At 45.9% G+C, this 18,266-nt stretch overlaps 1 protein-coding gene across 1 annotated transcript in view; it reads left to right on the top strand.

The window, feature by feature from the left end:
• Positions 1 to 17,877, top strand: part of LOC147420630 (protein translocase subunit SECA2, chloroplastic-like) — a 130,541-nt gene extending 112,664 nt beyond the window's left edge. The window contains exon 34 of the mRNA XM_086505100.1: positions 17,018 to 17,877. Coding sequence (XP_086361226.1) covers positions 17,018 to 17,182 — 165 coding nt within the window. The 3' untranslated portion in view covers positions 17,183 to 17,877. The remainder of the gene's footprint in view (positions 1 to 17,017) is intronic.
• The last annotated feature ends 389 nt before the right edge of the window (positions 17,878 to 18,266 follow it).

Genomic DNA, 18,266 nt, shown 5'->3' on the forward strand with positions numbered 1-18,266 from the left:
GAGTGGTCCAAAGCCCTCTCTGAACAAGGAGTGGAAGCGGCCTCGTATCTCGTACTAGATGGGGCAGTGGCATGTGTAGTGTAACTCTGTCTCAAGCTCCATGTCACACAGGGTGCATGTCCTGGCCTCTGCTGGCACTCCGTTGTATCTCCCAATCTCGATCTGCAGCTGGTGAAGATGTGCGTATCTGGCCAATAGCACACTGTATCCCATGAGACAAGTGTCCATGTATCTGGGCCTCGTCACAAAACCGTCCGCCGTAAGCTGGAGAAGATGCTCTCTATAGAAAGCCATCTTCGTGCCCAGCTCCTGTGCTGGATGTACCCATGTCTTCCTGGTGTCTAGCTGAGTCAGGTCTTGGCGGATGAGCCTGATGGTCTCAGACTATGTAAGAGCCGGAGAGGGTGCATCTAGTGAGTACTTGAAGGGGGGCAATCTGTCTATACTGAACCCATGTGCCTGGAACCATGACGTCATCTCCCCATACCAACATGGTGTGTCTCCCTGCCTGGCTAACTGTCGAGAGGACTCATGTGCAAGGTGGGCGTATTTGTCTCTGGAAAGTTCCCACAAGCGGTGTATGAAGGAAACAGATCTGGTGAGCGCCTCAACTACTAGTGGGGGGGCAGCTAGCTCTGCTTGGATAATGGCACGTGGTACTGAAGCCTTGGCTCTAATGAGCTGCGAGATCATAGAGATCAATCGCTTCTCCATGTCCCCCATCCATGAGTGCGACCTGTTCTCCCGTGATAATCCAATGAAGGCCCCCATATCTCAGCTCCATAGAGCAATGCAGAAGCCACCAGAGTGTCAAAGAGCCAGAGCTTCGTCTGAGGCTCCTGAAACTGAACGTGTGAACACATCCTCTCCAGTCTCCTGCGAGAGAGAGAGAGAGAGAGAGAGAGAGAGAGAGAGAGAGAGAGAGAGAGAGAGAGAGAGAGAGAGAGAGAGAGAGAGAGAGAGAGAGAGAGAAATGAAATGAATTGATATATTAACGTCTATAAAAGGCCAAAATGACCTATGAGACTAAACTGATTAGTCTAGTACCAAGTCTGGGTACAAACAAAGAAAAATAGAAACTAGAAACTGAGATAGGAGTGCTACCGACTCCTATGGGTGGCTTGTAAGCTGAGCAATGGTATCATGCCACAAAGGTACAAAGTGGGGATAAGTATCACCATGATACAATATAGCAGTAGCATGAAGCCTATCCTGATCGACACTTTGGGTGTTGTGCTAGAATCCTCTGAATCCTCTACCGCAATCTCCGTCGGTGTTGCGCGGCTCCCCTCCTCAATCATGGTCGTCTCGATCTCCCCAACTCTATAGCTCGGTCAATGAGAGTACCACTGGTGTGTATCTCAAGTAGAAATAATCCGAGACATCTCTGATCCTGATATTTCATGACTCTATCTAACGAGTCAAAACCATCTCTGGATAAACAGTGAAAGCGTCCCCGAATCTCATAGTAGACTGCGCGATGACGTATGAAGTGAAACTCTGTCTCTGGCTCTGCATGGCATAACTGACATATCCTCCTGTCCGTTGGTATGCCTCTGAATCTACCTGTCTCAATCCCAAGCTGGTGTGAAGATGTGCGTATCTGGCCTATGGCACATCGTAACCCATGAGATAGATGTCTGCCCATGTAGCTGGGCCATGTGACAAATCCGTTTGTCGTGAGTTGGAGAAGATGCTCTCTATAGAAAGCCCTCTTCGTACCCAATTCCCGTGATGGCTCTATCCATGTCCTCCTGGTATTAAGCTGGATAAGATCCTGCCGAATGAGTCTAGTAATCTCCATTGTGTAAGAGCCAAAGAGTGTGCATCAGGAGAATACTGGAAAGGGGGCCAGCCTGTCCATACTGAAACCATGCCTGTGAAACCATGAGCTCATCTGTCCATACCAGCATGATGTATCTCCTTGTAATGCCAGCTGTCTGGATGACTCAAGAGCAAGCCTAGCATATCTGTCCCTGGTTGTGTCCCATAAGCTGTGTACAAATGATACTGATCTAGTAAGTGCTTCAATCTCCATAGGTGGGGCAGCCAGCTCCGCTCGTATGATGTCATGTGGAACTGAGGTCTTGGCTCTAATCAGCCTAGAGATCATAGATACCAAGGGCCTCTCCATATTACTCCATCCAGCACTGTCAACAAATGGTCCTTAAACCTAAACCCCGTAGTGCATAGCTGAAGCGACCAAAGTGTCGAAGAGCCAGAGCTTCGTTCGAGGTTCCTGGAACTGAACCTGCAAACAAATCCTCTCTAAACCCCCTAGGGCTGCATAGGCACGAGTCAATCTAGTGTCTGCTGCCACTTTCAGTGTGAACCTCGGTCCACTAAAGACCACCCCAAGATATGTGTATGCATCAGTGTACTCCATATTGTCCTGACCATATGTGAATGTAGGTGCTGATCTCCTGACCCACTTGGCGTGGTATTAAATACCATTATCTTGGTTTTACCAAGGTTGATAGACAATCCACTATCCCCTGCAAAACTATGCAATGCGTCCAAATGTCTCTACATACCCTCTGGTGAGTCTGATATCAACACGACATCGTCAGCATACAATAAAAGAGGGATCCATGTCACTGCAAGCTGAGCACCTCTATCTCCTCCTCTGTCAATATAATTAGAGAGAGAGAGAGAGAGAGAGAGAGAGAGAGAGAGAGAGAGAGAGAGAGAGAGAGAGAGAGAGAGAGAGAGAGAGAGAGAGAGAGAGAGAGATGAAATGTTATATTAACGTCTTCAAAAGGCCAACATGACCTTTGAGATCAGAGCGTTACAATGTGGTGGATCTGATACAAAGTCAGAGTAGCAAAATGAAATGAAATGAAATGACAAAAGGATGAGATATCAATACTATGAAATCCTAAGCTTGTAGGTGTGAAATAAGCAGCTAGCCAAGATAGCTAAACCACAAGTCACAAGAGATCCAACATTGGTCGCTGGCGGATCTCATCAATCTCTTCCATGGTGAGCAGTCTGACCGGGCATTGTGCACGTCGAGCCAAAGTGATCCGGATCCTTTGATGTAGCCTCCGTCGATGCTGTGTAGTCTTCCCCATTCGTAGGTGTTTGGATCTCCCCAATTCAGTCGCTCGGTTGATAAGTGTGCCTTTGGTGTGAGACAACAAGATCTGCTGTGGTAGTAGCTCCTCCAGGTGTCCAGTGTCTGTTGGGTTAAGGCCTAAATAACCCCTTTTTGTACATTTTTATACTTTGTCCAGGTTCAATATGAACCTGGACACATTTTTTAAAGGTCACTTATAATAAAAGTGGGAAAACCCAAAACTCAATTATTGAGTTTTTCCAAAAAACGTGAGCTCTCTCTCTCTCTCTCTCTCCCTCTTCGTTCTGCTAGCGCTTCCCTTCTGCAGCACAATGTCTCCATTTCAAGCCTCAAGGCTTGCACATCTTCGCGTGCTCTATCACTTGCACACACCGTCGCGCGCTCATCAACTGGTATCAGAGCCAAATTAGGGTTTCAGAAGCTTTGCGCAGGTGGCTGGACAGCAGGCAAAAGACTTCTCTCGCGTCAAATTTCCGCTTTCATCGCGAAGCCCCTTGCTTCCGGTGTCACCTAGGGTGATTAGGGTTCCCAAAACAGCCTAAAACAGGCTGAAATTAGGTCAAAGCAGGTAAAAACCAAAAAATTACAGGTCAAAACAGCAAAATGCAGGTGTTCTAAATCGATTCCCGTGAATGCCCCTTGCTTTTCCCACTCAAAATAGGTCCATTTGATGCAAATTGATGCGCCAAAACAGTAAATTTGCAGAAAATTCAGAATTGGACTGTTTTTATGTACACAAATTGAGGTTTATGTACGCTTTTTGTGGGTTTATGCAAGTATGCATTGGGATACTTGTTAGTTGTTGAAATTTTCAGCACATTGTATGCAACGTGCGGTACATTGTGATCATTGGAAATTTTCAGATTTTGTGTAGACACTTTGTGCTGCATTTTTATCCGTGCAAATGGCCTCTACTTCCTCGTCGTCTGATGCCAAGAGCTTGATGGAAATCAAGTGATTTGACGGAACAGGTTTCGACCTATGGCAGGACAGGATGCAGGGGATTTTGTTCCCCAAGGATTGTGAGGACGCCCTTTTTGCCGTAAAGCCTGTGGATATGCCGGATGAGGATTGGGCCAAGCTCAACAAGAGGGCAAAGGCCTACATCAAAATGGCTGTGTGACCGATGACATTCTGGTGGACATAAAGGGCTTGGACAATGCACATGGAATTTGGCATAAGTTGAAGGCACTTATGAGAATGCCACCCCTGTGAATCAGGTGCATTTGATGCGCAAACTGGTGAACATGATGCTTGACGAAGCCAAGTCGGCTTCTGAGCACTTAAATGCTTTTACCAGTGTTATGAGTCAGCTACAGGATACTAAGCTTCAACCTTTTGATGACAAGTTGAAACCCATATTTTTGTTGATGACTTTGCCAGACTCTTGGGAAACACTTGTGGTTTCTTTGAGTAATAGCCCCAACCTCACATATGATGGAGTGCGAGGCTCCATCTTAAATGAGGAAATTAGACGCAAGTCTAGTGGTGGGGAAGGTGGTAGTTCTGCTTACAATGCGAGAGGCAGAAGTCAAAAGCAAAATACAGGTACCAAGACTCAAAACAGGAGCAAAAGCAAGTCTAGGGATAAGGATGTGACTTGTTATCAGTGTGGCAGAAAAGGCCATAAGAAGCCAGATTGCAGGTATTTCAAGAAAGAGCAGGAAAGAAAGAAGGAATCACAGGAGAAGAAGAAGACAGAGGATAAGAAAGGGGAAAAATCAGCAAGTACCTCCTCCAAGGATTCGGAGACTGTCAATGTATCCTCTAGTGTGGTTATCACAGAGTTATCCGACAGTGAAGAGATCTTGGTTGCAGCTTCATGCCCCTCAGATTTTGTTGTAGCAAATGCAGAAGATATGCTTATCTCACGTAGAGATGTCATCGATGCATTGCTAAGTGCAAATGATGGCCTTATACAGTCTTGGATAGTAGACTCGGGTGCCTCATTTCATGTGACTCCATTTGTGGAGTGTTTTGCTTCTTATCATGGAGGCAAGTATAGCAAGGTTTACCTTGGGGATAACCATGCTTGTGACATTGAAGGAATGGGCACTGTGCACTTGGCATTAAACAATGGCCAAGAGTTTATGCTTAAAGATGTCAGGTATGTACCAGGCATCAAGAAGAGTCTATTGTCTGTTGGCCAGATGGATGCACAGGGTTATACAACCATTTTTGTTGGGGGTTCATGGAAGTTGCTTAAGGGATCAATGCTCATTGTCAAGAGATGCAAGAGTGGTACATTGTACTATTTACATGGCAAAGCTTTGCCTGGCAAGTTTCGTGCAATGGCTGAAGTTGCTTCTCATTTGGAGTTGTGGCACAAAAGACTTGGCCATATGAGCCAGAAGGGACTTGATGTGCTCTCCTCTTTGAAGAGGGTTGATGTAAAGGGCACACCAAGTTAGATTTTTGTAATGACTGTTTGTATGGTAAACAAAAGAAGTCTTCTTATTATTCTGGTTTCTCGCGCAAAGCCAATGCTCTTGATTTAATTCACTCTGATGTATGTTCAATGCCTGTTAAGTCTTTTGGTGGTGCATTATACTTTGTTACATTCATTGATGATTGCACTAGGAAAGGATGGGCATATTTGTTAAAGAATAAAAGTGAGACATTTAATGCATTCAAGAGGTTTCATGCTTTTGTGAGCACGCAAAAGGGTAGTAAGCTTAAATGTCTGAGATCTGACAATGGGGGGGAGTACACATCTGCTGAATTTCAGCGTTATTGCAAAGAATATGGGATTAAAAGGGATTTGACAGCCCCTTATAATCCATCTTCTAATGGTGTGGTTGAGAGGTATAACCGTACTTTATGTGAGAGAGTGCGTTGCATGTTGTCCATGGCTAATCTCCCTCATGGGTTTTGGGGAGAGGCTTTGAAAACTGCAGTTCATGTATGCAATCGCTCTCCTAATAGTACGCTGAAAAATGACATTCCAGAGGAGGTTTGGTCTGGCAAACCTGCCTCTTATGATCATTTGAGAGTATTTGGCTGCGAGGCTTTTGCCCATGTTCGTAATGACTTGAGGACAAAGCTAGATGCCAAGTCCATCCAAGGACTCTTCCTAGGTTATGGGAAAGAGGGTGAAATGGGCTACAGGATATGGTTGCCTCAGTTTAAGAGGGTAGTACGCAGCCGAGATGTAGTGTTCAATGAGGCTAAATTGCTGAAAAATGCTACATCTTGTGAAATTGACAAGAAATCGGTCAAATTTCAGCATCTCTTGCCACCTATTGATGTTGAAAAAGAGCCTCAAGATGCATTACCGCAAGTTGAAATTGATAATCAGCCGGTTAACCTTGAGCCAAAAGAGGTAGGACATGATTTAGATACTCCAAATGAGGATGGACAGCCACCTGTCATGGCTGAAAATGATTTTCAGCAGCATGAGCATGCTGAAAAAGAGTTGCCTCCCGATGTAGAATCTGTGCCTGAGAATGTAGATCATTGGGTATGCAGGTCTACTCGTGTCAGAAGGTTGATACAGCGTTTTGAGCCCTCTTTGCATCATGTTATATTGACAGATGAGAGAGAGCCTCTTACGTATAAAGAGGCAAAGACATGTGAGTCAAGCAGTAAGTGGGAGCTTGCAATGCAAGAGGAAATGAAATCCTTGTATGCAAATGATACTTGGGATCTTGTGCCATTGCCTAAAGGGAGAAAGGCACAGAAAGAAGGAATTGATTTTCAAGAAATATTTTCTCCCGTTGTAAAGCTTACAACTTTACGTGTCCTTTTTGCTCTCGTTGTGGTGCTTGATTTGGAATTGAATCAAATGGATGTAAAGACAACGTTTTTGCACGGTGGCATTGAAGAGGACATATACATGAAACAACCTGAAGGTTTGTAGTTCCTACATGTGAGGAACTTGTATGCAAACTGGAAAGGGCTTTGTATGGTTTGAGACAATCATCACGGCAGTGGTATAAGAAGTTTGACACTTTTATACTGTCTCAAGGCTTTAAACGCAGCCATGCAGATCATTGTTTTTATACGAAAAGGGATGAAGATGGTAGTCCCATCATACTTGTTCTCTATGTTGATGACATGCTGCTTGCCGAGAAACATAAGACTAGTCTCGATGCTCTAAAACGTAAGCTAAATTCAACATTTTCTATGAAGGATTTGTGTGATGCAGAGCATATTTTGGGCATGCGTATTAAAAGAGATAGAAAGCTGAAATTGTTGTTTTTATCTCAAGAAAGGTACATTGCAAAAGTACTTGATAGGTTTAATATGGCTGATGCTAAGCCTCTTGGAGTACCTTTACGTCCATACACTAAGCTTAGCAAAGCAAATTGCCCAAAGGATGAGGTAACATTGAAAGCAATGAAGGGAATCCCTTATGCATCAGCTTGTGGTTCTCTTATGTATGCTATGGTTGCCACTCGTCCCGACATTGCTTATGTAGTGGGAGTTGTTAGTCGATACATGTCGAATCCTAGCAAAGCGCATTGGGAAGCTGTCAAATGCATTCTGAGATATTTGAAAGGTACCCAATCAAAGTGTATCTGTTATGGCAAAAGTGACTTAAAGTTGCAGGGATATTGTGATGCAGACATGGCAGGTGACATGGATACCAGGAAATCTACCAGTGGATATGTATTTGCCATTGCTGGTGGTGCAGTCTCTTGGTGTTCTAGGTTACAGAAAATTGTGGCATTGAGTACTACTGAGGTTGAATATATTTCAGCCATAGAGGCTTCAAAAGAGGCCATTTGGTTGGGCAGACTTGCAAAAGAACTTGGCATGCTTGCTCATACACCCGTGTTGGGTTGTGATAGCCAGAGTGCTGTCTATTTAGCCAAAAATGCCATGTTTCATGCGCTTACCAAACACATAGATATGCGGTACCACTTCATACGACAGGTATTGGAGGATGGTCTAGTCAGCTTGACTAAGATCCATACATAGGATAACCCTGCAGATGTTCTCACCAAGAGTCTTGCTAAGGCTCAACATGAGCATTGCATACAACTGGTGGGAGTTGGTTAAGTTAAAGGCGTCATTTATGCCTTTAAGTGGGAGGTTGTTGGGTTAAAGGCCTAAATAACCCCTTTTTGTACATTTTTATACTTTGTCCAGGTTCATATGAACCTGGACACATTTTTTAAAGGTCACTTATAATAAAAGTGGGAAAACCCAAAACTCAATTATTGAGTTTTTCCCAAAAACGTGAGCTCTCTCTCTCTCTTCCTCTTCGTTCAGCTAGCGCTTCCCTTCTGCAGCACAGTGCCTCCGCTTCAAGCCTCAAGGCCTGCACATCTTCGCGTGATCTATCACTTGCACACACCATCGCGCGCTCATCAGTGTTTGCTCTAAAGAAGTCTGTGATGTATCTCTGAGACTGGCTGTCCTCTCCTCTCAGCAGGCTCTCTCTGTGTCTATGCAGCTCGAGCAGAAACAAACCAAGAAATCTTTGATCCTCGTACCTCATGACTTTGAGGAGTGGTCCAAAGCCCTCTCTGAACAAGCAGTGGAAGCGGCCTCGTATCTCGTAGTAGACGGGGCAGTGGCATGTGTAGTGTAACTCTATCTCAGGCTCCATGTCACATAGGGGGCATGTCCTCGCCTCTGCTGGTACTCCGTTGTTCCCAGTCTCGATCCGCAGCTGGTGTGACGATGTGTGTATCTGGCCAATAGCGCACCGTATTCCGTGAGACAGGTGGGTGTCCATGTATCTGGGCCTCATCACAAAACCGTCCGCTATAAGCTAGAGAAGATGTTCTCTGTAGAAAGCCATCATCGTGCCCAACTGTTGTGTTGGCTGTATCCATGTCCTCCTAGTGTCTAGCTGAATCAAGTCTTGGCGGATGAGCCTGGTGATCTCGGACTGTGTAAGAGTCATGGAGGGTGCGTCTAGTGAGTACTGGAAGGGGGGCAATCTGTCTGTACTGAACCCATGCGGCTAGAATCATGATGTCATCTCCCCATACCAACATGCCGTATCTCCCTGCATGGCTAACTTTCGAGAGGACTCAAATGCAAGGCGGGTGTGTCCGTCTCTGGGAAGTTCCCACATGTGGTGTATGAAGGAGATAGATCTAGTGAGCGCCTCAACTACTAGTGGGGGGGCAGCTAGCTCTGCTCGGATAATGGCACGTGGTACTGAGGCCTTGGCTCTATTGAGCCGTGAGATCATGGAGACTAGGGGCTTCTCCATGTCCCCCCATCCATCAGTGCGACCTGTCCTCCCGTGATGATCCAATGAAGGCCCCCATATCTCAGCTCCATAGAGCAATACAGAAGCCACTAGCGTGTCAAAGAGGCAGAGCTTCGTCCGAGGCTCCTGAAACTGAGCCTGTGAACACATCCTCTCCAATCTACCCAATGGTGAATGGGCTTTGGTCAATCTAGTCTTTGCTGCTCTCCTTAACAAGAATGCTGGTCCACTAAAAACCACTCCAAGGTAAGTGTAAGCATCTGTATACTCCACCTTCTCTTGGGCAAATGTGAATGCGGGCGCTGAGCTCGTGATCCACTATGGGGTGGTATTAAATATCATGACCTTGGTTTTTCCAAGGTTGACAGACAAGCCACTTTCATGGGCAAACCTATGCAAAGCATCCAAATGACGTTGCATCCCTTCCGGAGAGTCGGAGATCAACACAATATCATCAGCGTATAACAATAGCGGGATCCATGTCCCTGCCAGCGGTGCACCTCTATCCCCATCTCTCTCAATGTAGTCAAAAACCTCATCCACATACATACCAAATAGAGTAGGAGAGAGCGAGCAGCCCTGCTTCACCCCAATAGTGGAGTGAACTGGTGTAGAAAGACCCTCTGAAGTGCGTACATGCCCTAATACTGATCTATACAATGCCATGACCCCCCAAAATAGCTCTGTGACACAGTTAGTACAGTTGGCCGAGGTTGGTTCACACTGGACTGGACGGACTCTCTTGGCTGGGCAGTGACACATGCAAGGGGATACGGACGGTGGTCTAGTGGACATCGTGGTCAGGTCACCACCACTCACTTACCACTCAGTTGGGGATAGATTTAGATGGCTGACATTGCTGAGTCGTTGGTGGCTCTTTATAATTGTACATATGAGTAGCAGCTATTGGGTCATCTGATTATCTTGGAGATATATGGTCCAACGTTGATGTCTAGAGCGGTGAGTCTATACACACAACACTGCTTCACCATCCCTGCACATCTGAGCCTCGACACCCCATTGTACCTGTGAACTGTGTGCTGCCACGCCAGAGTCTGTATCAGTTCTTTGAGATAGTCGAGTCATATGTTGTGGTCTATTGTTGTGTCTCGGTGAGCTGATTTGTTGTCTATTTGTTCCTTTGTTTCAGTCTGTTTTGAGTGAGATTATCACGCACATTGCACTGAGGAGCACCCACTATAGGGAGAACGACAAACTATCCGCGCTACAAAAAGACTAGAACAAAAATACTATTACTACTAGAATCCATCCTCATCTGCACTCTTGATGTCGAGAGAGTATGGCTCGAATCCTCTGATGTAGTCTCCGTTGATGCTGTGTAGCCCCTCTCCTCAATGGTGGCCGTCTGGATCTCCGTAGCTCCAGTGCTCGGTGGATGAGAGTGCTGGTAGTGGTCGAATGAGTGTGGGCCGAGCTCTTCAGTGATGGCTGCTCCTCTGGCTGTCCCATATCTATTGAAAAGAAATCTGTCTCTGGGACTGTCTCTCTCTAGCTCTCTCCAATAAAGTCTCTATATCTGTGTAACTCAAGTAGATATAGCCTAAGACATCTGTGATCCTCATAACTCATGACCCTAGAGAAAGGACTGAAACCCTCTCTGAATAAGCAGTGGAAACGGCCCTGAATCTCATAGTACACTGTGTAATGACATATGTAATGTAGCTCTGTCTTTGGTTCTAGCTGGCGTAAGCGGCATATCCTGTTGTCTGCTACTATCCCTCCGAATCTACCAGTCTCAATCTTCAGCTGATGTGAGGATGTGCGTATCTGACCAATGGCACACCGCAAACCATGAGACATGTGTATCCATGTAGCTGGGTCGAATCACAAACCCATCTCATGTGAGGTGGAGAAGATGCTCTCTATAGAAATCCATCTTCGTGCCCAACTCTTGTGGCGGCTCTATCCATGTTCTCCTGGTATCTAGCTGGATCAGGTCCCGACGAATGAGTCTAGTAATCTCCACCCGTGTAAGAGACATCAAGGGTGTCTGAAGAGAGTACTGGAAAGGGGGCAGCTTGTCCATGGTAAAGCCATGCATCTGAAACCATGCTGTAATGTGTGCATACCAGCATGAAGTGTCCCCTTGAAGAGCTAACTGTCTGGAAGACTCAAGGGCCAGTCTAGCATATCTGCCTCTAGTAGTATCCTACAAGCTGTGCACAAAGGAGACTGATCTGGTAAGCGCCTCAATCTTCATAGGAGGGGCAGCTAGCATTGCTCGAATGATAGCGTTGGGCATGGAGGCCTTGGCTCTGATCAGTCTCCAACCATCTTGGCCCAGAGAAGGTCCCCATATCTGCACCGCATACAACATAGCTGAGGCTACTAAAGTATCAAAGAGCCATAACTTTGTCCGAGGTTCCTGGAACTGATCCTACGAACACATCCTCTCCAAGCTTTCCAAGGCCGCATAAGCTCTATTTAGTCTAGTCTCTGCTACTCTCCCCAAAGAAAACCTCGGCCCAGTGAAGACAACCTCAAGGTAAGTGTATGCATGTGTATACTCTACAATCTACCATATGTGAAAGTCGGTGCTGATCTCCTGATCCACTGTGGTGCGGTGTTAAACACCATAACTTGGTTTTACCAAGGTTTACAAACAATCCCCTATCCTCTGCAAAACTGTGTAATGCATCCAATTGTCGCTGCATACCCTCTGGTGAGTCAGAGATCAACACAATATCATGAGCATATAAGAACAATGGGATCCACGTCCCTACGAGCTGGGCACCTCTATCACCCTCTCTGTCAATGTAATCAGACACCTTATCAACATACATACCAAACAGAGTAGGAGACAATGGGCAACCCTGTTTCACCCCAAAGGTAGAGTGAACTAAATCCGATATCTCCTCCAGGGTGCGTACATGTCCCATCAAGAGTGGAGAAACCCCTCCTAAAACCGGCTTGGCCATTTGCTCGTACAACCTCACCCTCTGCCCAATTACTCACCTACTGCTCAAGAATGGATGCATACAACCGTGCCAATGTGTGCCCAACCATAATAGTGCGGTAATTCCTAGGCTCTGTAGCATCACCTGCCTTGAAGATAGGCACAATAGTAGACAACCTCCAAGTCTCAGGTAACCCCTCACACATGGCACGATTGAACAACACTGCAAGAACCTCTACCAACATATCTCTAGCATGTATAAAGTGCTTTGCTACTAGACCATCATGATCATATGCCCTGCTGGTCCTCATCCTGTCAATGGCTCTCTTTACCATCTCAGTGGTAAAGAAGGTGATAGTAGGTGGGCATGGCTCTGCAGGATCTGGAAGGGGTTTCTATCAAGGAACTGTATATAACGGTGTCGCATATTGGCCCCACACATCAAGAGAAGTAATCACTGGGGGAGGGGAGTGCTCATGAAATAATTGCCATGCCTCTCCTGTGTCTCTACTCAAGAACAGCCGATACAAGTCTCGCTCCATTTGGGCCAAGTAAGCTCGTTTCTTCCCTCGCACAAAGCACCGGGAAGCAATCCGAGACTGTCTGTAAGTGATGACTCCTAAAAGAAGATCTCTCTAGCGCTGGGCTCTTATCTCTCTGCACTCCTCATCATACCAACTATTCTAGGGCATGGTCCCTGAATGTCGCCTCCGATCCGGCTGAGTGTGTGGGTATGTCTCTGATGCTGCACCATGCAGTGTCTCAGTCAATAAAGTGGTGCACTCCTCCACTGAGAGACCAGGACTAGCTGTGTATAGACGGCTATAGATCTCCTTTGTATAAACCGAGTCAGTCTCTAGTGTAAATGTATAACGGGTATGTGACGTGCCTCCTGATGTCTGGATTGTACTATAGTGAAATGAAACGGGCAATGTCAAAAGAGCATGATCCACTGCTACACCCACTATTCTGGCTCCCACTATGAAATCCTGAATACAAGGAATAAAGCTCGGCTGTGCCATAACATAGTCCAGTGTACTAGCCCCGTGTCTGTGTGGTAAGCATGTGAAACCGGCTGCTCTAGGAAATCGTTGTAAGCCATCAAGTATGGCTACCCCATGTGTGGTCGTCATCTTGGTGAGGTATCTCCCATACTCCGTCTGCTCTCTATCATGTGAGCATCTGTCAAGCCCCAAGTCACCCACATCCAGCTGTCTAAGCATCTTGAAACCGGCCCGTAGGGCGGTAGGCGTTGGCTTTCACCCGAAATTCTTTACTTTATACACACACACAGAGCACTTTGCAAAGAGAACCTGCGACGGGAGTTAACACTTAAACACACACACGGCTCGGAAGCTAGAATGCTCCGAGCAGACGCCGACAACCCGTAGGCCCCAAAATTGGCGCCCCTTTCGGTATTTCTTTATTCTTTAGGAGGGTAAATTACAAGGTAAGGTCCTGGGAATCCTTCACGTGTATCCACCTAGATACCATTTGATTTGGCCAAATTTCGGCAGCATAACAGCCCCAAAACTTGCGCGAAACCCATTCCCCTGCTGGAACTCGCTTGCACTGACGTATACCCTCTGATTCCTGTCCAAAAACAGTAAATTCAGCACGCTGTATTTACTGGTTTTTGCCCTGTTTTCAGCCCCAAACAGTCCCCTAACTGTCCTTTGCCAGTGGGGCACGATTCCCAATGATCCTGGCGTCCGTATGGCTGAAAAACAGTCAAATTACAGCGCATACACAGCGCTGATTTTGCACCTGTACGGTGAGGTTATGACCCTCACCAGTGCCTGCTTTGGAGCAGCAGTTAGCTACCCCTGTTCCTGCTCAAGGAGGCTCTTGCCTCAGCACAAAAGCATGAACCCACACAACTGTACATCAGTCAAATGAGTAGTCCTCTTGTGGGGCATCACATAACTGCACGTAGGGGAGAGAGAGAGCAGTGTGTAGTGTGCAGGGCATCACTCCTAGCACCACACTGTACATGAGAGGGAAAGAAAGCACTCCATAGCTCTTAACCTGTGACAGTTTTTCAAATGAAGCCTCTCCCAGCATAAAAATCAGTGCCCATTTTTCTGCAAGAGGAAAGTTCACCAAAAAGTGACACTTGGCGCATTTTCAAGCATTTTCCCGTTTCGGGTTCGCCGCTTAAAAATATCCCAACTGACGCGTCAGTTGACTTCGCGGCAGAGTTATAAAGTGTTCCCCTAGTCATACCGGAGGTAATGACGCGAACACATTTCACGGCCCAAAATAGCAGTTCCCTAAATTTTAGGAGATGCTTCCGTTGGGCTCCCACTGGTCTTCTGACCATCTATCCTCATTGGGACCGCATCCAAAAGTGCAATGTGGCCCAACTGTCGGATACTTTTTGTTGGTAGTCCCACCTTGACTTTACGCTTTGATTGAGTTCACTTCCTAGTATCCACCAACTTGCTAAGTGCGACGAGGGGACCTATATGATCTTGCTCTGAGCCTAGACATCCTCTTACCATACGAATTCCAGTGCCGACCACTTCCCGTCTGCGGGTGAATCTACCGTTCACATTGGCCATACAATGTCCGACGGTTTGCTACTTCAAAAAGAGGGTCTCTAAACAAATAAAATAAACCCCATTGGAAAGAAACCAACAACCAAGGTTAGCAGTTGCCACATCTCTGTGACATGGTTAATAACTGCCACGTCCTCGTGACACATCTCATCTGAAGTGTCGTAGAAGACTGTCTGAGAGTTACCCGTTCGGGCATTGAAGTTCCCTAGGAGGATGATATCACCATCCCTAAAAAACTCCCATATATCATCATTTAGTAAAGAGAAAGGCGACTGTCCTCTGGGTGCAGCATATATTGACGTAGGGGGGGGGGGGGGGAAGTAACATATGGAAATGTATAGAAATCGGCCTGTGTTAGCTCTTAGCCTCACCCACATGTATCTAGCATGATCATCTCTCCGTACAATATGTAGTAGTGGATGTAACTCCTCCCTAAATAGCACTGCTGCTCCTCCTGAACCTCTACTCCCATGCTCAGATCTCGCGACTGTCTTGTGGGTTGTCTCCCATCTGTATCCCACCACATGTGGCATAAGCTGTCCAGGGGCCTGATGAGTCTTTGAGAAGAAAACAATGTCCCTCTCTCTGAAACTGTCCTCAAAGGCACCAACGTCCAACCTCATAGATCCATTACAACTCCAAGTAGCCATCTTCAGTGTGGTCCCATAGGTCTCACACCGTCATGTAGAGTGCCGCTCTAAAATCACCACCCGACCATCTCTGTAAAAGGCCGTCTTTCCCTTCTCCCTTGCCGCCGTTAGAGATGTATTCTAGAGCCCGAGTCTTTGAGGCACTGTTTCCTGGTTTATCCATATGCACAGCCAATGTGGAGGGCAGTTTATTGTCTATTGATTAGAGTGGGCATGCATGATAGGTTCATGGTGCGGAAGGCAATTCGTTGTCATGAGTTGGATCTTTACCCGTGGGATACAATTTTTACTACGATCTGCAACATCACTATCTGGACCATTTGGAAGGCTCTTTGTGCTCACTGTCTTCTCCTACATCCACCACTTTGACAGCCATTTGGACTGAGCTGCTACATACTCTTCGCAGCCAATGGGATACTTCAACTCCTCCAATGAGGGAAGCAAATCTATGAAGGCCATTCAAAATGGCCAATCCATGTGTTGTGCCCATCTGAATCAAGTATCTCCCATATTTTATAAACTCCTCAGCATCATCTGAGGTCCTGGAGAGCTCCATCTCTTTGGAGTCTAGCTCTCTCAACATCTCCTCAGAAGTGTCAAAGATGGATGCCTATTGACATGTTGCGGTCCTAGCATTGAAGTTCCCGAGTAGGATGGCATCGTCCTCATCTACTAGCATGTATGGTGATTGCCCCTTAGGCGAAGCATAATTGATGTGCTAGGAGGAAAGTTAATAAGGTAACTCTAACCAACATAGCATCTATGCGGACCACCTGGATGATAGGGTGTAACTCCTCGCTAAATAACACTCCTGCTACTCCTGATCCTCTGCTATTGTGCTCATTACAAGCCACCTGTCTGCAAGTGGTCTCCAATTTGTATCCGGTCATCCTCGAGAGTGTACTTGCAAGCAAGGGGGAAAGGAAGGCGCTTGTTTGGTTGCATGTGGTTTTTTCTATTGTCTTCTTTGCATGCTTTTGGTTTGCCTGCTTGTTTGCATGAGTCTGCTTAGATGCCTATGGAGACGGGTGGGTGGGTGGGTGGGTGGGTGGGTGTGTATACGTGTTTGTCTGCTGCTTGTTTTTGGTGTTTGTTTTCTTGTATTGGATAGGATGGACTTAAGCCTTTGGACCCTTTACGCTGATTTCTGCAGGTTGAAGAGCGTCATAGCCCTCTTGATTACTGCAAGGGATGGTGAGAAGCCCCCCCCCCCCCTCCCCCCCTTCCCCCCGAATTTTGATGCAGAGTGGATGTGGAGTGGTGATGCCTCTTTTGCTTGTGTCCGCCTTTTGCCATGGAATTTTGGAGTCTGATATTGGAGATTCCTCTTAGGTGAAGTTTTCTGCTTGTCAGAAAATTAAGGAATCTAGTCACCCTCGGGGTGGCGTGTTTCTGCTTAATCTCTATTGTAAAGTCGTCGTCTCTAGCCTCAGATGTATTACCCATCTTTTATAACTCTGTATCACTAGTGATGTTCCCTTACGGTTCGTTATTATCAGGGTTTGTTCACTGCAGTTCCGGCTTTTGCCTACGGGCTTATGCGATGCCTCTGGGCTTTGTAATTTGCTTATGTTGCAGAGAGAGAGACAGAGAGAGAGAGAGAGAGATCACAAATTGCGCTTCTATTGGGCTGTCCAGGTTAATGTCCGAAGCTTTGGGAATCTGAATCCCTTGGAAGAATATAAGATAGAGAGCCTTCGGTTCTTTATATCCATGCTCAGTTCTTTCCGTCGCCTCACTGTGGAGTCCTTGCTGCGGCCATGGCAAGTTGAGATGCTGGAGGCTCTAAAAGAACGTGCGTGATTGTATATGCTGGCAAGGATACCTTCTTGGTCGGATGAAGCAGAACTGTAAAGAGGAAATCAATGAACATAGACGGATGCAGGTTTCAATGTGTTATGGGAGGGATTCAGGCTTTGTATGAACCAAATAGCTGATGTGCCTCTTCCCGGAAACTGTCCACTAGGCAGGTGCATACCATACATGTGTAACTAGATGACCTAAAGGAAAGAAGTTTAGCCTCACCATTTCCTTGTGTATCCTAGCCTTGTACATAGTAGGGAAGGCCTTGCCTAGCAGCCTAGCACTGTCACCTTCTTTTACCCTTTGTGCCACAAAGGGGCAAGGGTCCACCAGATAATGAAGAGAGTTTAAGAGCACCATTCATATTCGGGAGGAGTATGCGAATTATAGGTGTACAGGATCAATGAGCAGCAGTCCATTTTAACACAAGGGATTTTGATGCAAGTGTACCCAGTTACCTTCCTGATAATCCAATTGAGATGTTTTGCAAGATCGAATTTGATCTGCAGCGTACAATAAAGACATGCCAATGGAGCTTTAGTTGCCATCATCTTTGATAATGACATATGGTCACAGTTGAGGGTTTGCACATGCTAACCTTAAAAGGGATAGCAGAGTGTCCTTGATGCAAGAGGTTTTAATTTCTTGTATAAATCAAACAAGTTTAAGATCAATTATGCAAAATTTTGGTAGTACCTGTTTTGTTAATGAAGAGGATTGCCAAGCTGGACCAACTCTATCATAAGCTCATGTATCTGTTATTTCTTAGCAGAAGAACAATTTTATGCAGAGAATAGAATCTCATGGTAAAATCTATCAAAAGGCTTGATTATGTTGCTTTTTGGAGATTTTACATGCTCAGTAAAGAATTTAGATTTTATCAACACAATTTTACAAGTTGCTCTTTATTTTTATTTTATTATTTTGAAAAGGAAACGTGTGGAATTGTACAATAGAAAAAAGCTTTAATAAGTAGGAGGAAAGTTTGTTCTTACCCAAGAATTATGTCGTGACAAAGAGATTAGGTAGTTTTCCCAGTTCACAGGGCATCCCTAGTTTGAAGTTGCCCCTTCCTAATTTTTCT

The sequence above is a fragment of the Adiantum capillus-veneris genome, chromosome 28 (assembly GCF_014529385.1).
Source record: "Adiantum capillus-veneris isolate H3 chromosome 28, ASM1452938v2, whole genome shotgun sequence".
Taxonomy (NCBI): Eukaryota; Viridiplantae; Streptophyta; class Polypodiopsida; order Polypodiales; family Pteridaceae; genus Adiantum; species Adiantum capillus-veneris.